Consider the following 25,973-nt stretch of genomic DNA (forward strand, 5'->3'; position numbering starts at 1 on the left):
TCTGATTTTGTGTTCTGCTTGGAAAGGTGAGTGACTTGAGAGCATACAATGTTTAAAATATGTCTTAGACTTTAGTGTCTTATTTTAGGTAGTTTAGGTTTTAGCATTTAATTTTGTGCTTCAGCCTTTTACTCTTCTTGAAGCTGGTTGTGGCCATGAGTGTTATACATGGTTGGAAAATCCTGCTTAAGCTATCAAGGTGGAAACCCAGTGTAGAATGACAGAAGAATCTTTCCATGCTGTAAGGCTCTTCTGGTTGCATATGTTTTATGGGGTTTCAGTGTAGATCCATTTGGAAATAATTAAATTTATTGACTTGCTTGTCGTGTGCTAGAACTTCTTGAACTTAATTCCAAAAACTTCCTGGCCATACAGCTGGCTTATTTGCACTGACTTCCTTTGTTTATTAGAGGGTATAGTTAATTAGTTGGAGAGTAGAGATAATTTAATTTTTCTTAGATGATATTCAGGAAATTTGGCTGCACCTTAATATGGTTGGTTTAAATTTTTTTCCCTGAATTAATGGGGGCCCCAATAAAGTTTTTTTCATATGGTTAAATGAAAAAAATATAATTGTCTACTTTTTTGAATGCTGTAGGGGCTTTAAGAAAATAAAATGTTATATTTATTTTCTCAGGATGATTCATAATGCTTCCGTGTATTTATGTCATCCTACAAGTCTTGAATATTGAACTTAACATAGGAATATTCTACCTCAAGTATTAGAATGCTGTTATCCTTTACACTAGGAAGGGAGGGATGGATAATAACATTATAGACATATATTCTTGAATATATTTGTGGGGATGCTGATCAGTTGTTAGGCTTTCTTTTTGCTTGTTCCAGTTCCCTCATCACTGTAACATAATGATCTATATTTAGTATCTGTAGGCATTGAATTAAACAGTACAGGGTAATGATATACCCAGATTTAACTCCATGACATGCCAAACACATTTGCAGCTGTTAAAAAAACTAGGTGCATTTACTGCTTTTTAAAAGAGCATCTGTCTTTCTCAGTCTTTGTTCAAGCTAATCACTGTTGCATTTGGAACACAAGCAGTGAATTTTTCTTTTTGTTTACACAAGGAAAACTTTACCGTAATGATTGCTCTGCTATGAAAAAAAAAAAACATTGTCATCCTGCTAATCTGTTAGTGATACAAGACAGACTTAGTCACCTCAGTTAGATACAGAGTTGGAAGACAACCTTGAATTTGTAGTGTGAAATCTTAACATGTTAACCTAGGCTAGGGTAAGAAGAGATGTGTGAGCATCCATGTATTGTAGATAGCTTGATCTGTGAATTATCTTTGCTGACATGAGGCTGGAATTGTCATCCAGCAAGAGAAAACAGTGGCAGGATTCTGTAAAAGGTTTGTTGTCTTTGCTTGGAGTCATTGTTTGAAAGAGTATTAATAATTTGGCAACCTGGAATCCAGATGGCAAAGCTGCTCCAAAGTGTCCCCTTGAGCCTGCTGTGATAGTGGCCTAAAGGGAGAGCAGAATTTTTTTTGAAAAAAAAACCCCTTTGTTTTCTATTCTTATTGTGTAAAATCTTCTCTACTGAAAAAAAGAATATGGTAGATTTATTGCAAAGGTTCTTGGAAGTAGTATCTAATTCCAGAGAAGAAAGCGAAGTGTGTAGGGATTTCTTCTTTAAAAAAAAGAAAGTTTTATGTAAACAAGTAAAATAGATTTGTGTAAAAACTTTTAAACGAGAACTAGTTTTTGATTCTGTACTAGTAGAGGTGGTAGAACTAAGGATTTGTGATTGACTGTAGATACTTGGATTTGCAGACAACTTGATCTGGATCAGGAACAGCTAGAATTGAATAGGTTGTATCCTGAAGCATTTAAGTATTGTCTTGCCAATATTTGTGAACACTTACTTTTGTTAGTCTTGGTTTTCTATTCAATGGTGTTCTGTGAATGCAAAACCTGTGGTGTACTTCACAGGCTTCTTTAGCAGTAAGGATAACAACAAATCCCTGCTCAAACACCATAAAATAATATTAGAGTGTTTTATTCTTTAAACACATGCTGGGCCTGCCATGAAAGACACCATTTCATAATGGTGAGGCCTCAGCCAAATTCTGGTGTCCTCTCTGTGAGTGGGCTGACCCCTGCAAGAGCTGCTTTCACAAACCAACAAACTCTGCTTTCTGCATCTGCAACATTCATACATTTTTATTAGATTTTCTGCCTTGATTCAGGATAAGGGCTTTGTAGGAGGACAATTATTTTTATTTTTCCTTTAAGGAATAGATAATCTTTTCTCGTTATTTTTGATGCTACATGGAAGTTTACATATAGTAGAGCTCTGAAGAACTTTAACTGGAAAATATGTTGGAGAAAGAGGAGGGCAAATAAAATAACAAAGGTGAAGACATGAAAAAACTTAGAGAAAATTTACATAAGTAACACTGAAACACCCTCACCCAAAAAATCTGTTGAATTAACTTGAGAGTTAATATTAATTTTAATAAATAAATAAATGTCCTTTAAATTACTGCAAGAATAATGTGTAGATTTCAATCAAAACCTGCATAAACTGAGAAAGTGGGTATGTTCTCTCACACTTTCTCATATTAAAAATTGAGTAGTAAAAACTGTAGGGTCTTGGAACAATTTGCTTAGATGAAGTCAACAAGGATATATTACAGTTCAAATGGAATCTGTTGCTGATATTACTGAATGTTTTTTTGCCTACACTGTACTGACCTGACAGTCATTGCAGCAATCCAAAGCTAGTTATTTGTTGCTATTTCATGTATAGTGAGATTTTTGGGATATTTGATTGAAAAGGTATGAGATACTCAAAAATTTGCATGTGTTTGCATTTGGATTTTTTTTCCTTCTCTAAATTCAGTAGTAGTTTTTGTAAAGGCTTGTTCTTTTTTAAGAGGTGCTCTACACACCTGTATGTATACTGAATGCTCCTTTCCATGTATAGTATGTTCATTATTTGAAAATTGAAGTCAGTCATTTTGTAACTGCAAAAATAAATGGTTAGCTGTACAAAATTAATATCAGCAGTACACCTCAATAAAAAATACTGTGTTATTTTAAAGAAAAATTAGGCCTGTAGTATTATTGTATGACTAATGTATAAAAATAAATACCATATGTCTTGCAAAATATCATCTGTTCTCTAGAAATAAAACTTTGTCATTGCCTTTTGCTTAGTGTACTTATGAATTTAATTGACTGTAGTCCCCCATTACAGTTGTCTTTCTGGCTATTGATGAAGTTGCTTTGGACAATAATCCTTTTTTTTTTTCTTTTTGATAGACAAGCATGAAAATACTGAAGGCAATTTTTTTTTACTGAAGGCAAATTGTTTTTCTTGGGCCTGTAGAAAGCACAGGCTTTAAAAATGTGCATGCAGAATTTCCAGTCCTGTTGTGAGTTATTCAGATGGATTGAGCTACACGTTCTTTGGAAATCTTGCTAGCAATGGGGGAACACCTGAGAAAGTATCTCACAATCTCTGTTGATCTTTTTTGATAATTCACCTCACCTGGACCATAGCTTCTCCTTCCAGAACATATTTTTTGTGTACTGACCTCATTTAAACAGGAGAAACTAAGAAAGCACAGGGCTTTTAGAATGGTAATTTCTGTATCTCGATTTGCAGATTGCAGGAGATTCCCAGTTGACTACTGAGGTTTTACCTGAGTGCAAAAAAAGAAGCTAATCAGTCAGCATGACACTAAAGAAAATAGATGAGACTGCAGTTCACTGCAGAGAAAAAACACTTGATTTTCCTTTAGAGATTTTTCAAAACTAATTCTGTGCCATTAGACAAGCAGTTAAGAGGATGAAATGGAATGAAACTTAGAAGCACTTTTGTAGGCTTCAGTTTTGTTAATACAGGCATATTATAGTAGGTTGGTTTGATATTGGGAGGCAGTGCCAGCAACAAAAAAAGTCCAACCAGCAAAAAGTAGCAAACTTTGGGCAGTTGAATGTGCTTTGTGTTAAATCATGTTCAGTACAGACTGTTGAATTTTTATCTGCTTGTCCTTGTGCTCTTGAATTCGTTAATTTGATTTGGGTGTTGTGTGAATTCTTTTCTTGCCATTACTGATTTGTGCTGTTGTTTGGTTGTTTCTGTGGTTTGTTTGTTTTGTGTTGTTTGTTGTTGGTGGTTTTTGGTTGTTTTGCTCTGGATACTGCAGTCAAAGCACATCTGTCATCATGTTGTTCTAGTTTGTCTTGTTCAAAATGCTTCACAAACATAGTAAGGATTATAGCCTGAGTCCTGAGCAGTCTGACTGAATGACTTTGTCCCATTTTGAGCTAGAGCAGAGCAGGCTGTGTGCTCTTCTACTCCCTTCCAGCCACATGTCTCTTGTAGTTCTAATCTAGTGCATCTCCTTCTTCATAGCTCTGCTGCTCACTTCTGGAAACCAGATTTTTTTCACAGTCTGGGGGCATGGTTATAGGTCTGCCATGGAGACATTCTCCAAGACAAATGCTTCTTTACATTTTCTCTCATATTATGTTTTCCTCCTATTGCACATACTATATAGTATGTATATATCTTTATAAATATATATGTGTGTATGAAAATATACACTGTATATATACAAAATGGTATGTTTCTGGCTGCTGACACTGTTGATGTATCTGGACCTTCTCACACATCTTTGCTTCTACTGCCTGATAGGTTATATGGTGGCAAGAATTTATTGTATGAAAACTGATGCTTGCAATTTCATGTATGAGTGTTTAGAAGCTGGTAAATAAATTAGTCAGTGCTTTCCAATGAATCAAATTATGTATTATAAAGGTGAGGATTTTTGATTAAGGTAGTAACTGGTTTACATAGTGGTGCCAAGTAACCCATGAGTGTTGAAAAGTGAGCTGATCTAAGTTACTTGTTGAAAGAGCAGCACAGTGGAGGCGTAGCTTTGCTGGAAGCTGAGCCTTTAGCAGATGTTGATTCCTATCTCCCTTTTGGCTGTAAAATTTCTTATCTGAGTTTTCTACTCTTTTTCAGTTCAGGTGAGCTGTTGAAGCTCAGTATTGTGGTTACAGGCGTGAGTGTGGGTAATTATTTTACTCCTAGTGAAGGTGTCCTTGGCACATTGACATTTCTCTGGTGTGGTCTCACTGCCAGATCTAGAAAGAATTTCCTGGTTTTCATGGGGAAAAGTGTGTGTTGCTATTTTACTGAAATGGTGGATTGTTACCTGTTGTGTAGGGATGACATGGCGTTAGGCTGAACAGTATCTCTAAAGGTGCTTTAAGACTACCACTGTTGTATTCCCACCACCCAAAACTTCTGTTTATATTTCTCTTTTTAGGTAACTTTCTGGAGGGAGTAGTAAGATTGTATAATTTCTCTAAACCAGGTTTTGGAAGCTGTTTTTCTTTGCTGCAGGGGAAAAAAGGGTATACCCCTAGTTGGACATGGGACTGAGACCCTGGGAAGGCAGTGTAGAGAACTAGAGCTTTGTGTTCTTATTTCCTGTTTTCTTGAGTTGCTATGTAAAAGTTAATGGGTTGGTGTTAATTGAAGGCTTGTCAAGGTTTTGGCTTCATTCCTGTGAGAATTTAATAAACATTAGAGGCTCTAGTGACTCAGCAGACCTTTGCTCCTCAGTGGTCTTTTGCTGGCAATCCTTGGTGGTTTCTTGATGATTTATGAGCAGAGTATGTGACAGTCATTGTGTGAAGATTTCTTTGGTAGGGAGTAGATGCTGGGATTCTTACTGTACTGAGGATAGGGAATTCTGTAGTTGTATGCCTGTGAATTGATTGAAACACACCACCAGTGGTTGATGCTTTGTATTGTGGTGGCTTTGGTTTGTACACTTCTTCTAAGCAGTTTACATAATCTACTAGATAAATTTTACTTCTCATAGCAGTAGGCTTTTAAAAATTTTTCTTGATTCCTTTAAACATGGTATAAATATTACTGGTGAAGGTCTTGATTTTTTTGTTTAGAGTAAATCTCCCATCACAACACTTATTTTTAACTAATGAGAAAGAAGTGAAAATAAATCAGGCTCTACATAGTAAAAGCATGTTTTCCTTGCCAAATTCAAGCTGGCACATTCAGTGTCCAAACAGTTTACATAAACTAAACAGGATAAATTTAAATTGGGCAAAGAACTGCTAAAAGGCCACCAACTAAATTAGTCCTGAGTTTTTGTGTGAATTACATTTGCTTAGTGGGCACTTGACAGTGCCTCTATTAAAAGAAAAATGAGTACTTAGTATGCTTAAGCCTCTAGTTGCTTCTATTTTTGAACTCTGAAAGTTTTAGTGTTTTCCCAGTTTAATTGGATACTTCAGATGGGGTTAAATAGTATTTCTTCTTTTTACTAAACATTCATTTCAGTATTTTCCTCAAGTAGACGCAAGTTTTCAAACAGTTTTGAGGCCATCCAGCCTGTGTACTGTGTCTTGAGAGGGGATTTTCCTTTTCTCATATGAAAGAAGGGGATGCAAACTATTTTTGATGCCATGCTGCGTTTAAAAACCATGTGGAGATAAGAATTCTTTTACTTCTGCTTTTGGAATCAAGTGCTGCAAGGTCTCATTGATTCAGGTTTTTGGTGCAAATGTATTTGTCTTCTTAATAATGGCATTTGACATGTTTTTAAATTATTAATAAAACTATATATGGAACATAAATTAACATAATCTTAGAAAAAGTCCATCAACAATTTCATCAGGCTTAAAATAGTTGCTTTTGTTTGCAGTGTGAATATCTGTGCATATTTCATTAACATTTATCCTGCTTGATGTGTTAATGTGTGCTGAGGACACTTTCAAAATGCCTGAAGTTAACTGCATTCTATATTCTATTTCTGGTGTTACTTAGCTGCTACTGCTGCTTAGAGGCTGAACTTAGAAGTAAGATCATTGCATTTCACTGCCACTGGAGTTAAGGGTACAAAATTATTTAAGTTCTCAGTTGGCCAAGTTCTCAGCTTGCCAAGAAACAAGTTTCTAATAGTTGGAAAATGTGATGATGGATTCCTCCCCCCTTCCCCCCAGTTAATTGAACTTCAAGAGCTAGAATATATTTCTGAAATGAATTGAGAGCCTGTTATTGGAGCAGATTCAAGTACTATATGGAGAAGTTCTTCTAAGAGAAGGAAAAAAAAAGGTTTGCTTTTACATAAGTAAAAGAAAAGGGCTGATACCTCCTCCTCACACCCCCAAACAAGATCAGAATGGTATTAGATTTTGCCTCTCTGTTTTTACTTGCAAATTAATAAAAATGGCAGTATGATTTGTGTTCACATCTTATGGCAATAATGACAGACCTTCTATTTTGACAAATTGACTCTTTTAGTGCTGGAGGCAGTTGACATTTTCCTTACAGTTGTTTCATAAAAGTGAATATTGTTCTCCAATGCGCTGGGCAAAGCATAATCCACAGATCTGTTTTACCCTCATGTGGGTGACTGTCCTTTGTTAATTCATCAGCTGCTGTCTCTACAGGTTTGTAAAGCATATAATTTCTTCAGTCCAAAGAGTTGCTTTATTTTACAAATATTTTCTGTGTAGAACTTTCAGAAAGCAGTGGTCTGTGTCAGTCTTTCACTGGTAAAGACTGATATATAGTGTATGAGAAATCTGGTATATGAGTTTGTCTGGTATGTAAAATACCTGATTTTCTTGGTCCTTTTTCTGCAAGGCAAAAATCTCATTTGTTATTGTAATAGCACAGCCTTTTATAGGAGATCTTCCAGCCATAGAGGAAGATGTCCATCAGACCATTCCTTTTTTTTTTGTAGAGTTTACCTTGTGAACTTAGACTAAAAATAGGAAGTAAATTGCCTTTTTCTTGCTTGGGAATCTAGCATCTTTAAAAGTATTAAAAAGAGTAAGTTATGATTTAAGTGAAGCTTTTGACTTACGTATGAATAATTTCTAGAAAGTAGAAAGAGTAGAAAAAGTAATCCATTTAATTCACAATTACTTTCAATAAAGATAACAAAGGTGGTAATTTAGTTGAACTTCTAAGAATTAAATTTTCTGGAAGAAGGACATTGTCCCCTCTCATTAGAAGTAGGTGCATGCATATGTATATTTCTCTGTGCATATATATAATCTGCAAAGATAAGAAAAAAATATTTGACCTTGTATGTCTGTGTAGTGAGGGCATTTGCGAGGAATTTTGAGCATCATTTTGCATGTGAACCAGTTAAAAATTTGCCAGTCTTATCTTTGGCAAAATTGGCCAAACCCTCATTTTGTTGAGCTGAATGAAATGTAATCTTGTTTGAAAAACCCAAAAGAACAAAAAACTTCCCCAAAATACCCCAACATAAGTATGAGGTACTGTGCTGAGGGAGCGTGAGGAGTTGGGGAATTTTAAATGAGAGGAGAAAGCAAATTAAAGAAAAGCATAATGAAACTGGACCATTGCCTGGACTAAAAGACCCATGCTGGAAAGAGGTATGTTACAGCTTTTTCTTGTTGAATTTCTTGAAGAAGAGAAAGGTATTGCACACCCCCACCCTAATGATAGCAGTGAGTCTTTTTGCGCCCTCATTTTTCCCCCTCCCTTAAATTAGCATTTTAGACTGCTTTATTCTCCTTCTTCTAAAGTTAACTGTTAGTTTTCGTGCAGAAAAACTAGTTTAAAGTTTTGAAATACTACTAAATTATAAAATTGTTACTCTTTTTTTCTGTCTCTGTGTTCTGGCTTTCTGGAAAAAACCCCAAACAACAAGAATAACAACCCCCCCCAGTAAACAGCCCCCCTCCCCCATATTCATTGAGTGACAATAACAAATTTTGTCCATTTTGCATTACAGGCAGCTAACTCTATTTATTCTTTTAAAACAATAAGAAAGCAGGCAGAGAATATAGCCTTTTTTTAACCTTTATTCAGTATTAACAAAAGAGAAGAGAAGGTGGCTTCTAAAGTTGGGTACTTAATGCAAATTCATTCTCTTGCATAAGCTACAGAGCAATTGAACATAACACTGTCATTAAAACTGACTCAGAGCATTCAACGAAGGTGTGTTTCAAGCTTTAAAAGTGTTAAGAGAATTACTGCAGTCTAGTAAATACCTTACAGTGGGCAAAAGTACTTGAGCTGCATTTTATTGCAAAATGTTGTGCAAATTATTTTGAAAGAATTTTGTTTTTTAAAAATACCTGATAATAAAGGCAGAGAAATAGAGCTATTCTAAACGATAAAGTATTTTGAGCAGTTGAAAAATGAATGCAAGTAGACTGTGAAATTCACTTAACATCCATATTTGAAATTTCAGCTCTGGAGGGAGACTCCTCATATTATTTGATTGTCTTTTAGCTCTCTTCATTGCAGCTGTGGCGGGATGACTCCTATATATTAGAAAAAAGCTCTCTCCAGCAGTAGGTGTTCAGCTCTGTAAATTGGTGTTTTGGTGAGTTGTGATTGGTTGGTCTTTTTGACATCATAGTGGAGGGGAACACAAAATGCATATATAGCACCACAAAAAGCCTAAATGTTAAACTTGCATTTATATTGATTTCATATGTAGTCTTAGCAGCAAAGAAAGTGGTATAATCCAAAAGAGACTACAAGAATTATTCTGAGTTTTTGTCTGAGCAAATAGCATATCACCTATTCTATCTGGATTCCAAAGGAAGGGGGAGATTATTCTTCTAATGTTAGAAAGGCACAAAGAGAATGTTAGTGGAAAGAAGTAATGTGGTGCAGTTCAGACTGTAATCTTGCCTGTTGTCTCCCTGCCTGCTGAGCAGTGGCTGCTCAGGTTGCAAGTGCTGGGTTGGGGTTGGGCTCCCTGTGCTGCTGCTCAGTGATAGCTGCCTGTGGTGGCTGAGGAAATGTCTTGATATGCTTACACCTACTTCCTTGATGACTTATATTCAAGCCTGTCAATATATGTATATGGTTCTGTACAGCTTACTTGCAAGCAAAAGACAGCTGTTTCATCTTTGATTTTGAGTCTTTCACCTCAGCATCTCCATAGCAGCCTTTGTCATAGGTATAACTAAACTTTGGGAGGTTCTGTTTAATCTTCTGAGACATGGTATGCCCTAAATTTTGCCAGTCCTTATTTTCTTAGTAGTTTTTATTTTTCCTTTGCAGGAGATAAATGACAGTATTTTTGTGGGTGTATTTTTCTGCATTTATATCTCCCAAGTTACTTTTATTTCCCTGAATATTAGAAGCCTGTTTGTACAAGAAGTAACTAGATATATAAGAAACAAGTAAGTCAGTTATGCAAATATTGACTTTTACATGCCGCAAGTCTGTATTTTTATTAACTAATATAAATCTCAAATATCATGATGAATTCATTGCTCATGTCTGAAGCATCTTGTCTTTAAAATTTTTTCTTCTTTCATTTCAGCACTTCTCCATATGCCAGCCTTTTATTGTCTTCTCCTGTGACTCCCTGCAGTAGTTTCCCTTTTCTTCCTCACTCACCTTTCTTGCCCTTTGCCAGGAGCATTGCCTTCCCTCTTATTTCCCTTCTCCTCCTCCTACCCACCACACTCCATAATTAAACTTGGAAGACTCAAAGGATAGAAAAAGACATGAAGGATGAAAATCAGGATTATGAGGTTTTTTTACCTTTCTTCTGGTAGGTCTGCCAACATTATTTACTGTTTAGATGTATGTCCTTTTCCTCAGGACCTGTTTTTCAGGTCCTCTTTTGGGTCACTTACATATCCAGACATGCTTTTGCTGTCATGGGAATCTCTCATGCAAGAAGCTGTCAGCATAGCAGGAGATACTGCTTGGCTTGCATTTCTCCGTGGGAGAAAGGCCATGCATCTGCCATTTCCTATTTATGTTTAAATATTTTTCCATTGATACCTAAACTTCTAATCTGGATGATTCTTCTCTTTAGATGGAACTGTAAATAATATCCTTTTACCTTTTTTTTTTTTTTTTTTTGGTGGGGGGAAGGGTAGCTCATGCCTTCAGTAGTAAACTCCTCAAATTGCTTTAGAGACATTTTTGTCAGATTAATAGTGTGGACAAAAATACTAATTTAGAGATTTAGAATATTTTCCTTTTCTTTAACTACAAAATGGAAACCACTAGGCTGAAATTGGAAGAGGAGCTATTACTTTTATTTTTTTAAAGTGATTATAGAAGCTGGCATTGAAATGACATGGTTTATTATTAAAAAAATTAAAGTATTGCTGCATCCTATTTCCAGGAATGAATCAAACTGCCTCCTAGTTTTTTTAAAGTTTTTTCCCTGAGTTTTCTGGTAAGACTTTCACTTACTTTAAGACTCATATTTTGCCACAGCATGCTGTTCATGCAAAGAACCTTTACCATAGCATGGTTTCAAACATTAAATCTTAGTTATTTTATAACACCAGAGGCCTTCAACATAGCAAAAAGTTTCCTCATCAAAGAGCTTAACATCTAATTAAAGACAAGACCTAAGAATGCAACAAACAGTTGAAATAAGCAGGAGAGGAAAAGACAATTTCATCATGATTATATCTTTACTACTGGGAATCTGTGGGAGGTTGACCTTGGCCATCCACTGTCACCAAAGTGACTCTGTCTACTCCTCAGAGCATCACGAAGGACTTGGGTTGGAAGGGACCTCCGTTACTGTCCTCTTCCAGCCCCCTCTTTTCAATGCTGAACAACCCCAGCTCTCTCAGTTTGTCTGTAGGAAACGTGCTCCAGCCCTCTGACCATCTTTGTGTGGCCTCCTCCTTTGTGTATCTGCTCTAGTATGTTCACGTTTCTCTTGTGCTGAGGACCCCACACTTGGACACAGCTCCACAGCTGGGTTCTCATGAGGGCAGACTGGAGTGGCAGAATCCCCTCCCTTGACCTGCTGGCTGGGCTTTTGCTGCAGCCCAGTGTTCCTGAGTGCGTGCTGTTGGCTCATGTCCAGCTTTTCATCCACGGGAACCCCCGTGTCCTTCTCTGCACGGCTGCTCCCAATGAGTTCTTCTCACAGCCCTGTGTTCCTGTCTGGGTTTGCCTTGACCCAGGTGCAGCACCTTGCAGTTGGGCTTGTTGAACTTCATGAGGTTCTTGTGGACCCCCTCCTCAAGTTTTTGCAGGTCCCTCCGGATGCTGTCTTGTCCTTCTGTTGTGTCAGCTGTGCCACTCAGCTTCACATCATCTGTAAACTTGCTGAGGTGCACTCCATCTCACTGACTGTGTCAGTTAAAGGTTCTAAAGTGCACTGGACTTGGGACAGAGCCCTGAGGGACACCACTTGTCACCGGCTTCCAACTGGAACATGGAGCCATTGACCACAACTCTCTGGCTGCATCCAGCCAGCCAATTCCTTATCTGTGTCCTTGGCTGGACAGGGGAGAGATAGTATAATGAGTATTTATTTTTCTGCTGCTTTTGGATGACATCACCAAGTTAAATTTGTGCTTTTGTTTCTCTGCTTATTTTTTCTTTAGTGGAAAATTGCTTGCACATATTGCAAATAAGTTGGTCACCTTAACATGTTTGCAGTAATTTGGCAAAGTGAAGTTCCCCTAACTGAAGATGTTCTAGGTGGCTCAGCATGAGGACATCTGTCCTGACTGCACAAGTCAACACTGTTGCTGTACTTTCTCTGCAGCAGATTTGTATTGAACACAAACTTTATTTCAGAGTTTTTAGTTTAATGTTCAGAGTCCTCCCTCAAATTGTCTTTGGTACATGATACATTGCTGTTGCTGTTTCTATGGTGAAGCATTCCAGAACACTCTAAGCTTTTATCCTCTGCTTCAAAGAAGCTTATGTTAATAAGCTGTTACATTAATAACAGTTAACAATTAACAAATAATGTTAATTTAGGGGAGTTGTTAGTTGGTTGGAGTTTTTTTTCTCTTCTTCATCTGGAATGTGAATCTTTATTGAACTTCATCTTATTGTGATGGTCATAACCTCTTAATGCAGTCTGAGCCACTTTGGAGATTAGTCTTCTTGACTTGGGTTCTGCTTAATTGATTTATTCACCTGTATAAGTTTAATGGGATTTTTTTCCAACTAGAAAGCATAACAAAACTCACCTTAAATTTAAACATGGTTAGTGTTCAGTTACTCTGATAATAGACATCTTAAAAAAGCCCCAACTGTGAAATGTAAAATAATCACATTGATGCACTTTTAGTGTTAATCATTCTCGGCTCAATTTCTAGCAGGTAAAATTGGAGCAAATATCTTGTAATAGTTTCACACATTGAAATGGTAGTAATATCTTCAAATTCAGGTGAAACTTCATATGGGGAGATGTTTCTATAGGTTTTAATTTCTTTGGATTTTTTAAACCAATCTGCTTTGAGATTGATGGAATTAGAGAGTCTTTTTCTAATAAAAAAATAAGTCAAACCTAGACAAAATTATTACAAAATCCTCCAGCGCTCCCCCACAAAACCCTACTGTACACCATTTGTCCACCACGTGTTTTAATCACTTATGTCACTTAATGATATTAGGGACAGTAGACCCTATGATAAATCTTTGAGTTGTTTCTTTGTGTTCCTGCAGATATGCTTGCATACTAATATAAATTTATTCTTGAAGTGGCCTGTCTTAAAACCATTAATTGTGGAGTGGCTTCTTTTTGTCCATTTTTAAAAAACTTTTGATGGCATTCTTTTCAGGGTTAACATTGTATAAGGTGGATCACTATTATTTAAATAAAATGTTTCTGATTATTTGCTTGGGAAATGCATGAAGAAGCAATGATAAATAACTTTATAGTGTAGAATGTAGTTCTGTTCATTTGTATGTATTGTATTTTATTATTAATTTAGTACTAGGTTTTGGGGCGTTCCTGCCTCATACTTTTGTTTGTTCTATATATTTGGTATGCCCTTTTCAAGAAAAGAGGGATTTCTTGGGCTGTTTTTTTGTCCTATTTGGTTCAGATAGTGAACAAGTCATCTGTATTTAATTATATGCTTGAAGATTACAAGAAGAGTAGTCATTCCAGTTGTTTTGATATGCATTAGAATGCCCACAGCATTTAGTTTCAGAGTTTGTTTGCTATTTATAAATACTTTTTATTCACCTTTACATTTCTGTACTCTTATGAGAAAGATCCATCTCAGCCAAATACAGTGCAGAAAGGAACATCTGACTTTTAGAATGTGAATGGTAGTTATTTTTAGAACAGTGAAGACAAAACTGGGTTGGAAGGTGGGGGAAACTTTGTCAGATTAGCAGAATTTCAGTCTCACTAAATCACCAGCATGCTTCATGTGTGCATGTATGAAAGCTTCAGTGGCTGATCCAGTTAAGAATGCATCAGAGGACCTTTTCTGAAGTGGCCAGGCATTGTTGTTTTGTCTGCTGCCAGCATGGCAGGGCTCGGTGGGAGCTGCTGCTGTTGTGCAGAGGAACCTGGTGATGCCAGTGATGCCAGGGAGCGGAGCGGGATGGACCCATTCCTTCCACAGCTGCCCTGCTGAGCTCAGCTTGGAGCAGCCCTCCAGCTGACTGGCTGCTTCTAACCTGTCCTCTTCCAGAGAATATATTGTACTTTTCTTGGGCACGAAAAACCTCTGCCCTCGTGCCTTTTTTTTTTTTCTTTCTTATTGCTAAGTATGTATCTTTAAACATTGGAATTAGCCGCAAAGTGAGTCCTGATGTGTAACTGAAAATAACAGCTTTTTTTGGGTACTTGTAAAGATGAAAAAATGTCTGTAATATTATCTTGTAATATTTTATTGAGGATTTAAAGTCCATGGCAGATTGTCAAAAATAATATGGGACTAAATCATAGACAATATGACAAATTAATACAGGATATTACTGGAGACTGGTGTTCTGAGAAGAGAGAAGGAAAGATTAAAATCAAGAACCAACTTCCAAGGAGACCACTACAAATATTGTATCAGATTAAAAAAATATATTAGCTGCTTCCACAGCAAGCTATTCTGTTACAAAATAAAACCTTCTATTATCTAAAAAAATAACTTAATTCCTCCTCTTTGCCTAAGAATGTATCACTAAGCCAAAGTGTGCTTTTACTTCAACTACAACTGTTGGGCACTTGGATAGAAATTAAAGCATATAGTGTCAGGCACCTTGTGGCAGAAGAAACTGCAAAGGCTTTGGATTTCACAGGTTGCTGTTGAGAGTTTTATCCTCTGCATACTGATTTTTCTTCAGAGCTGCCACAGGTACGGTGAGGCCCACCCAGCATGTGCAAAGACTGACATCAGCTGCGTAAGAAGCTGTCACACCCACAACACACTTACTTGTTCAGGTTCTTACTGGAGAGCAAGACTAAAATGGAAGCAAAATTGTCTTTCCTGTCCTCCTGTTATGACTCATGGGAGCTGCTTTTGTGCTCAGTGCTTTCGTAATCAGTCTGCTTATTTGTCAGTATGGTCTTAGAAGCATCCTGCTAAGCACCCACTCTTTTTGAGTTGGCCACAGCTGTTAGGGAAGATTGTGAATCCTGTGTTTTAACTTAGAGAAGTGAATTTAGTTCATATATCCAGGATGAGCTGAATTTATTTTTGAATCTGTACTTGGATACAAAAAAAAGAGCACTCATAGAACAAGATAAAAGAAACCAAATCGTTATTGCTGCCCTGGCCTTCAAGCTCAGTTTTCCTTTAGGAATTTAACCAAACAGGTATCTTGAATAGTTGAAAACTGATTCACCCTTTTTCAAGCTGTTTGCTTGCTACAGGATGGGAACTTTGTTCAGGTTCTTCCCCCATGCACTCCTAGCCCTGTGGCCATGGAGCTCTGTTGCATTTAGGCCAGCTATGACGTGATGCCTTCCTTTGGTGTATAATCATCCAGATGCACCTGCAGGTTTCAACCAAAAAACCCCAAGCAAATTCTCCAAAAACTAGGTGAAGTCAGGGCCCAATGCTGATATTAGCAATGTCAAGAAAAGCTTTCTGGAGCTGAATTTTAAAATCTGTGAGCCTGTGCAAGGAACCTTGGTGTTTTGCTTTTAGACAATTCATTCAACTTTGACAGCTTTCTAAATTTTGTATTTGTTTTCACCAGCTGTTCTTTTAATTCCTAATTTTTTCTTATGAGCGGAGGATAGATTGAAGCTTTGAGTATGAAAAATGTCTTCCTGTAATTGTTAAGTTCTTGTGCTTTTTGTCGCTTTAGCTTTTTCTTTTTTCAGCTTCCTTGTTGTGGATTTCTTCATATTGTGAAATCTTGATGGCTCTTTCTCCAGAATCTTATCTCATTTAGAAGGTCTACTGTCCCTCCATAAAATGAAAAAATAACATGGTAGCTTTTTTCCAAATTATGGAGTGAGATTGGTATAATGTCACTAGGAGTATGATTGGATTATTTTTCTCTCCATTCCTTAAGTCAGACTGTTACTGCTAGCTTCCTCCTTACAATTTTTCATATACTGTTTTTTTCTTCCTGATCAGTATTTTCTCATAATAAACCTGACACATTCCCCTGGATCAATAAATCCAGAAAAAAAATCTCACCTGTTTTCTTTACCCTGTCACTTGTGTTTATTGCAATAGCACTGAATTGGGTGCTTGTAAATCTAACTAGGATTTTCCTGGGAAATCTCAAAGACTAGAGCTATATGTGTATTGGGGAGGAAAAGTAAAGGTGCTGAATGATTCTTCATTGCTAACAGAAGTGGTTAATGCTTCTTTCATCCATGTACCTTGTTTGACAGAAGACATGCCAGGTGTGGATTAACACATAACCATCAAAGATGGTATAAGTTTTTCACATTTGTGTACGGACCCGCTGGTTTGGTAGTGCACAGAGGAAAATGTAAAACCAGCCTCTAGAAATTCCTAGTTGTGTCCTCTTGGTGGGTAAGCATAACGAATAAACAGATTAAGTTTGCTTCTTGTTTTAGAAGAGCAAGAAGCTTGTTTAAAAGCTCATGGATGACTTTGGAGTCAGTTAGAAGTTTGTAACTAAGTTCAGCAGTATGCGATTTGCGTTCTTTCAGTCTTGATAAATGAAGTTAACCGAATACTTGATTTGCAAGATGTAGATATACAAATTTAGCTGTATTTCTAGAACAGTTTAACTTCTCTACATTTTGTGAAGGCAAACGTCTGCCTCGTGTATTTAATAATTCTTAATTATGAAATAATAATTATTCATAATTCATAAGCGTCTCTACTAAAAGCTATGTAAAAAATGCTTCCCCTCTCCACACAGATATTGATGATTATGAAATAAAGAATAGCATTTGTACTTACGATTGAGGTTTTGGATTGAGTGGTTAAGACTGATGTATTTGAGTGATGCACAAGAATTCTTAATAGTCCCGAAGGGAAAAGAAGTTGTGGAAAAGCTAGGATTTTCCCCTGCTGCTTTAATTTCAATTCATATGATCAGGTACCATAATGCTGTAGTATTTGGTATACTCACTTCAAAATTGTTTGTTTTGTGGGATTTATGTATAAGCCTTACATGCTATTGCAAAACAGCTACTTTTGTAATAAAGTCTCACACTGTTACACTTCTGGATTAAATAAAACTAATTTTTTCTTGCTCCTCTCATGACATTTCATTTTGCTGAGTTGGCTCTGTGTTTTGTAGAACATCATGGTAATGTTGAAAGCATCTCAGAGATCTGTTGGTTTAATTCATAAATTGTTGATGTGCTGTGAATGTGGCTGCCGTAGGAAGGGATAATAAAAGAATGACTGCTATTTCCCTACTGAGCACCTTGGAGAGGTGTAGATGATGGGCTTATTTCCACTTTGCAAGGGTTATTCTAACCAGCAAGCAACTTAGGAAAACAGACCACTGTGGCACTGAGTGCAAAGAACGAAACTGTGGCAACTATTAGATTTTCCTTGCTATTTCCAGTGTTCAGCTTGAAAGAATCCAGCCTGTCCTCACGAAGTTACAGAATAAAGTAATTCTTGCTATGGATAACTTTCTTGAAATTAATTTTTTGTTTAAAACTTCTAGGTGTTTTTCCTTGTTTTTGTTATTACAGTTTCTCACTCCAACATTCATAAGACTCCATGTCATTCGTGGAGTTTTGAGTTCATGTTACCAGATTCCCTGCAAGAATCAGTGATTTTCAAAACAATCTTAACAGGGTCAGTGCCTTTTGAATAACAGAAGAATCCCAAATAAAGGGTACTGCCACTAAACAAGTATTTTTAGCAGCTTGATTTTAATCTTTCAGCAGCTTTTGAAGGCAAAGATCTGAAACAAGCATATAAACTTTGTCTAGAGATTAAATGGGTCTACCTAGTTTGACTTCACTAATGTTTTAATTATAGCCCAGTTAGAGGCAAAATAGTTGGGGCAAAAAGTGTTTGGGTATGAGTCCATACTACTGCTGTGTGCCTCTAGGCATCTTTCACTAGCTTTCATTTTCATTGCAAGATTGAGATCTCATGAAGAGCCCTTGGCAGAATTGGGCACAAAGCTGCCAGGAGCTCGTGTGAAAGAGGGGTCACTCGAGAGCACTTCGCTTTTGGGAGTCGCCCTTGTGCCTCTGTTTTGCCTGTGATGTCAGTCAGGATGCACTTTGGGGAGAGTGAGGGAAGCTGCTTTGTGTGTTTCACTGGGCCAGCTGGAGTGTGGCACTAATGGTGAAAAGCGCTGAGTGGGTTGACAGGGTTTTATCTCTAAGGAATTACATGTAAATGCTTCTCTAGGTGCCATGAATTCAGGGGTAGCAGGGGATCAGCTTTCTGTGGCTCTTCTAATGAAGTGAAAAGGGAAGATGATACATGATCAGTGGGGAGAAGATGTATAGTATTGAATTTCATAGAATCATACCATTTTAAAAGTTAGAAGAAACCTTAAAGATCATCTTCTTCCAACCCTCCCTGCCATGTGCAGGAGCACCTCCCAACAGACAGGATGCTCAAGGCCTTAGGCAACCTGGCCTTTAACACTGCTGGGGTTGGGGATCCACAGCCTCCCTAGTTAGGGGATTTGAGAAAGGAAGGGAAGATTAGCTGTTTGCAAATCTAACCTTTATTCCTAATAAAAAGCTAGAACTCATACTGAATAAACTTGCAGAATTGAAAATAAAAAATAAAAATAGTGGATCACAAGCTGCAGGCCTGTATAGCTTTAAGCAGTTTATGGGAAATTTAGAAATTAGGAATAAGGGACAAAGGAAACTACATCTTGATTTATTTTTGAGCTTTTGGTACATTATAAGTTTCTTTACTGTTTCATCATATATTTAGGAAGTATTGTGTATACTGTAATGCAGAATGAGAGTGTACAGTAATAACATTAGCAGATGCATAATCAGTTTATCACATAGTAATTTCTGGAAGGACTTGTCAGTGAATAATGTTGGGAACTGAAGTAACAGATTTAGTGATGTTACTGAATAGTGCTGATAGAAAACAGTAGATGTTTCCTGACTTCTTTCTTTCTGGCAAGTAATTTTGCTGTTCTGAACTTGCCTGACCAGTTCTGTTGTGTCCTGCTTACGTTAATGGTTGTTTCAAGGTTCCTGTAGAAGTATTTCTGTCACTCAGCTGCAGCATGGGGACAGTCAGCTGCACCCTGTGCCTGGCACCAGCCTGTTTCAGTAGAGAGCTGAAGCAGCTCAGTGTGGGCTCTGTTCTCCTGTTGATGGGTGCAACTGAGCAGATGCTCCTGTTTTTCCAGGACCTAATTTTTTTTACGTTCGTTAGTGTAACCAGAAAGTCTGGACAAACAGCAAAAAGGCTTTTGTGAGAAGGAGATGCCAAATGAAATAGGAGGAGAACATATGGAAGGGAAAGGAAAGAGTATTTTGTACAATTCATCAGTGAAGAAAAAAATGATTAATTAAAACAGTAAATTAAACCACTGAAATAATTAATAAAGGACTGGGCAGCTTTTTCTAAAAAACAAAAGCAAACCAGAAAATCCTAACTATCCCTTTAATTTGGAACTCGGTGCTTTATTTTCAAGTTACTGTAGTTGATTAACTCTGGAGTTGCTTCTAAAGTAACAACCCCTCCCCACATGATCTGCTTGTGTCTTACTGAAGGAAATGTCATTGTGATTCCCCTCCACCCTTGGGCTGTCCTTTTGTTGTGTATGACCTGGTCAACACTGGGCTTTTGGCCAGCACCCCTGGCTTACAGTGACTTCCCATTTGTGTGAGCTGAACCCAGCATTATTAGGGCACACTCACCCATTACCCGTAACTTAATTAAATGAATTCACTTCCATCCTACCATCTTGTTCTTCAGAAGTAGTTCTGACCTTGAGTCATTGAATTGTAAAAATGGTATATTTCCAATTCATGGTGAAACCAATTTAGTGTTTTTCTTTCCCCATTTCTGAATGTGGGATATATTTAATGCTAAGGGAGCAAATGCAGTCTGAATTAGTGAAATCAAATTTCTAATAGAATAGCAGAGAAGTGGTGAGCCTAAAACTGCCAAAAAAACTTTGTTCTTTACCATATGTATAGTTGCTTAATTTGAAAAATTACTTCAGCGTTTGGGGAGCATGGAAAAGACAGTTTGAAGACTTTTTTTTTCTGCTTATCATATTTCTTAAATAAGCTGATGGAAATAATGTTAAAATCCTATTCCTAGTCAGTCTAGAAAATTAATTTAATTTAATTTTTTCCTAATAATCACAGAAAATTGTAGTAGAAAGCTATTTTCTTCTCTAGAGTGTTCTTTCTGCCATATCCTTTTTATTATGACAGTGGACAAATAAGAAATTAACAAAACAAAATTTGTTTTTATATCCAGTTGTCAACATACACCAAGAAGACCATAAATAATTATAAGCTTATTTTTGCTTACTGAGGTAGTTACTGACAACATATTTGTTTGCCTCTGTTCTGTAGAAAATTATTTTATGCCAGTTAGTTTTTATTGTAATAGACATCCTGTGTATGGGATTACAAGGCCAGCTGTTGTGTCAGATGTATGGTGTCAATGGGTTCTGTCCATTATACCTGCTGCTAAGCTATCCTGATCATAAAATGTAGAAGTAAATTAATTGTCTGTTAAAATTGTTAGACTACACTGGTGTGATGTCTGTGTACCATTGCTTTCTCCCACTGAAATAAATCAAAGTATTAATTATGTTATTTTCTGTTCTTTCCCCAGGAAACTATTGATTGCCTAGAAATTAAAAAAGAGTGTGAGAAGTCTGATTGATCAAGCTGGAAATTTTTTTCCCAAGAGCCTTTTCACAACTGCCATTTGCAAAATCTTCAGACAGTCCCATTTGTGCCATGTTTTGTGGCTCTCACCGTAAGAGGAATTTGTCTTGATGAAGATTCCTAACATTGGTAATGTGATGAATAAATTTGAGATCCTTGGGGTTGTAGGTGAAGGTAAGTAGTATCTGAATAAAAGATTGATTAGAATTTTGTAGATTTGACTCAGTCCTCTTGATGATAATAGGTTACCAACTGCAAAATTTTTCTTGTATGTGTTTATTATGTGTAGCTTCTGCTAACTTCCTTGTCAGATGGAGGAGTTTGGAAGCTGAAAGGAAGGGAAGAGAAATAGAACAATTTTGTGGGGGCTTGGGGTTTTTTGTGGTTTTGTTTTTTTTTTTTCCTTTTAAAAGTTTAATGTATACATTTCTCATTAGTGGTATTAGGGAGATACAAGTTATCAAACTTACCTGCAAGCATGTTTTTTAAAAAATAATTTCAGTGTTTTAAAATCTATTTACCTTTGAGCAATTTTTATGAAATAGTTTTAGTATACAGAGATTTAGTACCTGTACATGTAAGCTCTGGATAATAATACTGGAACAATGTTACTTCTATAGTCAGGAGGTTGCTGAACACTATTTTATCTTGCCACTTTTAATTTTTTTTCTGCTTTGACATTTCTTATCTCTCATCTCTGTTTCAGGAGCCTATGGCGTTGTACTTAAATGCAGACACAAGGTAAGTGAATTACTTTTAAGTCAGAGGGAAATGTTGGTGTTTGAGTGAAGCAGGGACTCTTGATGAGAACCAACATGTTAATATGTGTGAGATATGGCATCTGGGGTGGACTTTTCCTTGCAGTCAGTTACTTAATAGCAATCTTAATTGCAAGTTTCAGAGGAAATGGCTATATGTATTACTAAATGGCAATTTTTTGTGTTTAATAATTCTCTAAAATATTACTAATATTTTATGAATTTCAACTTAGAGAGTTTTTAATAACATAGACCAAAAAAATATTTTGGAACGCAGTTTATGCTCAAGCAGTCTTAATTAGAATGCCAAACTTGCCAAACACAGCTGTGGAAGCACTTTGCTGTCTTGGAAGGGGCAGCGGAGAGAAAGGGGAGTCCATGAGGGATTTCAACATCTGTAGGATGATCAAGCAGTAAGAAAGCAGTGACTTTTTTGGTTGTTGATTTTAATTTGGAAAAGGAAGAAGTTAAAAAGGAATGAAAAAACACTGTTTGATACAAAAATTAAGTCTGGCAAAACCTGTCTACACTATTTTAACTAGTGTGAAAGTTGGATGTATCTGAACTTGCTGCTCATCAACACAGAGCTGACACAAACTACTTTGCTGTCTTTGGAGCTGCAATGTAGTCATTTAACAAAATAACTTCTCTGAAGCATTTCAGAATCACAGAATTGCAGTGATCCAAGAATATATAAAAGTCTTTTTATGTAGTTCATACCCTTTTTCTAGAAAAAGTTAGGACTGTGCAGAGGGTTTATGTTCCTATGGTGGCTTTTAGTGTGTACACAGAAGGGCTTTTGCACACAGCATGTGTTTCTATCTGTGTGTCTTACACTGTTGTACTGACTCAAAAAAGGAAAAAAAATTTGAAGATCCTCTCCAGCTGAAGTCTTGTTGGGCTTGGGGATATATAAGTCAGTAGAATGACTTAGGTAAATTGAATCTTTTTAGATATTCATGGTATGAAAATTCAGGGTGAGCAGTTTGAGGACACTTGCATAGTGATGATACAATTTCTACTAGGCATCTCTATTCTTTGTGGAAAGTAACCTCACCCAGACTCAATAAGTTTCTCAGATTTCCTGCATTGCTGAGTGAAATTTAAGCTGTGCATGTCTATTCACGCTCATGCAGAAGAGTTCAGTACTCTAAAAGTATGGTATATTGGCAGGCTAAGCTGTTGCCCAGGTTCCTATGAGAACACCTTGCAGCACACCAGATGACTAGAAAGGGAAAGGCTTTCCTTTAGCAGAGGAAAGTGTTCCAACAGCCTGTATAAGACTGCTGCCTTCCTTGTGAGCATCTAATTTTTTTGGTAGTCACACCATTTTTTTCTACAGTTTCATCATAATGGAAGCAGCTGTGCTAAAGGTTTAAACCAAAGTGGTATTTCTTTAAGCTTCTAGCAAGTGTGTTTACTAAAACCTAGGGTTTCCAGTTTTTTGAGATCTAAAGAAAAGGTGAGGCATGTTGCTGTTTCCATCTGATTTATGAGTCTTACTTAAAACAAGCTGCACTGAGCCTCTGAGAGGAGATGAGTTTAGGAGCTGTCTGTTTTACCAAAAAAAGACTAACTGTCTGAAAGTTAAATGTTGACCTTTCCTACTTGTATAGGAATACAGAGATTAAATACACTTTCATACCGTGTTAACAGACTTGCCTGGAAATGCAGGGATGTATGGTTTGGGGTTTTTTGTTGCATTTTTGGGGATTCTGGTGGTTTGGGGTTTTTTTTTGTTGTTTTGTTTGGTTTTTGTTGTTGATGGTTTGGTGGTTTTTTTGTTGTTTCGTTTGGTTTTTGTTGTTGATGGTTTGGTGTTTTTTTATTTGTTGTTTGGTTTGGTTTTTTTTGGTTTTGGTTCTTTTTTACTGTTTGGCTGCTGGTGGGCATACTTTTGAATGTAGAAGTATTTATATTAATGTTTATGAATAGTGGTAATATGCCAGGATCAAATTCCCAGCTGTTTTAAGTCAATATATCTCAACTGTACAGTTGAGAGGGTAAATTTTGTGTGAAATGAGGAGCCAGCCCCTAATTGCAATAATTTTCCCACCTATAATCCACTAGTACTTCAGTAAATATGTAGCTTTTTACCTCAGTGCATCTCACTGGCATATCTATATAGATTTAAGTAGGGGAGAATGGCATAAGGAGCAAATACCTTGTCATTATTATATGTGTTTTTCCTTTGCTAAAGGAACATTACCAGAAAAGCTAAACTAGCTCCTCTAGAATTACTGTGTTTACATTATTATACAGCCTGTTTTTATCCCAAATCATTCATTGCTAATTTTGGTTTGTGCGCAAATATTACTTGTTTATCTGAAGGGCTTTTTTCTGATGCTCAGCTAATGCAAATAATGTTGAAAAAAAGCAAAGATTATATTCTGAAAAGGTTCTTCCTATTTTTTCATTTAGTCAGAGGATATTTCCAAAGGAAATACACTGAAGTGCATTGTGTTGGAAGTACTGGAAATACATTTGATAGTTACAAACTATTTAAAAAGGCTGTCTTGGCTTATTTGGATTTTGGCTGTTTTCTGAAAAGAAAAGCCACTTGAACAGTTCAGTAGTGTCAGAGATCATTGCTGAGGAAAATAATCTTTGCCAATGTTTAAGACTTGACAAATGTTTGCCCTTTAAATAAAACCTGTATCCCTTTTACTTTACAGTGTAGTCTTCTTTCTTCATGCAGAGTTGTTGGGCAATGACATGATTGGAAGGTGCTGTGGTAAAGCCATAGATCTCTAAAGATGGGCACATTGAGAAGAAGCCTAAAGAAAAAAATTAAGCCAAAAGCCAGTGTGAAAAGGAAATGTTACACTGTGAGATAATAAACTGTTTATAAGACAAAGACCATTGCAGCTGTAAGTAGAGTTTGTAGAAATGAGGTGAATGCATCCTTAGATGCCTGAGGTGAGTGGAGGCTCTGTCTAGGTGGAGAAGATGATGACTCTGGAGCAGGGGATGTTTTTTAGGATGAGGCAGAGCTCACCACACAGCCAGGCTGGAGAGGAAGACGAGTTCGTACGAGCAGGCAGCCAAACCATGAGAGGCACTTGGACAAAGCTCCCAGGCAAATGCTCTGATTCTTGGGGTGCCATGTGCAGGCCCAGGAGTTGGACTTTGGTGATTCTTGTGAGTCCCTTCCAAGTCAGGACATTCTATGATTCTATGCCTATATACATATATTTGTATGTATAAATTGGTGGTGGTTTTTTAGGTTAGTCAGGTATGCAGGAAGGTGTGTGGTGATGCAGTTTCTCTAAAAGTATAGTTGAAATGGATGAAATCTCCTTGGCTTCTCCTGCAGCATGCTGTATGTTACCAAAGGCTTTGAGCCTGAGGGTAATACAGTTTAATGATTTGGAAGATTGCTGCCAGTGGTTCTTGTAAGTCCAACATCTCCTACCTAATAAGATGGTCTTTTATTTTAGGAATGTGTTTTGGTGGTTCTTAATAGTATGAGGCATTTTTAGACGTTCTTCTTGGAGATAAACACCACTCAATTCCTGTATTAAAAAGAAACAAAAAGAAATGTTAGCTAGAATTATTTGACACTTCAGTGCATTGAAGAAGAATGAAGACTAGCCTCTGGAATAGGTTAATACTTTCAGGCAATATCTTCTTAGCCTGATATTTAATTTTGTCTTGTTTGAACCTTCTGTAATACCATTGCATTGTGTTCTGGTAAGTTGTTTGTTTGCCTCAGAATACATTAAAGAAATATTTGGTGACCCCTTAAAGAAATGTACATTTTACTCATTAGAAAATACAGGCAATATGCATATATAGCAGAATTATTACATATCTTTTGAGTATCTCAGCCTCTTTCATGTCTTCTATTACTAGAGCCCCTGCAGATCAGCAGGGTCATGGTTTTCTTAGTTGTCCCTTTGAAACGAATTTTTTTTTTTTTTTGGTTTCTACAAGTAACCCACTTCTTCACACTTCACACTGCTTATGTTTGAGCAGAGTCAGGAATTCCCCTTTTACCAATGCTGGCCAAGTTGAGAAAATTTTCCCATGGCCATCACTGTGCTTAGAGGAAGTACTTCTTGTAGAACAACCAGCTCTCAGACTCCTTTGCCCTTCACCTGTCTCCAACAGGCGAAATCTGTTCCTTTGTCAGTCTAGGGTTGCATTTCTATTGTCCCTCTCTCTTAATTAT

The 25,973-nt window shown here is 36.9% G+C and overlaps 1 protein-coding gene across 5 annotated transcripts in view; it reads left to right on the top strand.

Annotated features, from left to right (window-relative positions):
• Window positions 1–25,973, top strand: part of CDKL5 (cyclin dependent kinase like 5) — a 129,799-nt gene that overhangs the window by 27,894 nt on the left and 75,932 nt on the right. For all 5 annotated transcript variants that reach the window (XM_077781624.1, XM_077781627.1, XM_077781628.1 and 2 more), the window contains exons 2-3: window positions 20,986–21,215; window positions 21,748–21,782. In XM_077781624.1, coding sequence (XP_077637750.1) covers window positions 21,152–21,215; window positions 21,748–21,782 — 99 coding nt within the window. In that variant the 5' untranslated portion in view covers window positions 20,986–21,151. The remainder of the gene's footprint in view (window positions 1–20,985; window positions 21,216–21,747; window positions 21,783–25,973) is intronic.

Source organism: Lonchura striata, chromosome 2 (assembly GCF_046129695.1).
Source record: "Lonchura striata isolate bLonStr1 chromosome 2, bLonStr1.mat, whole genome shotgun sequence".
Lineage (NCBI taxonomy): Eukaryota > Metazoa > Chordata > Aves > Passeriformes > Estrildidae > Lonchura > Lonchura striata.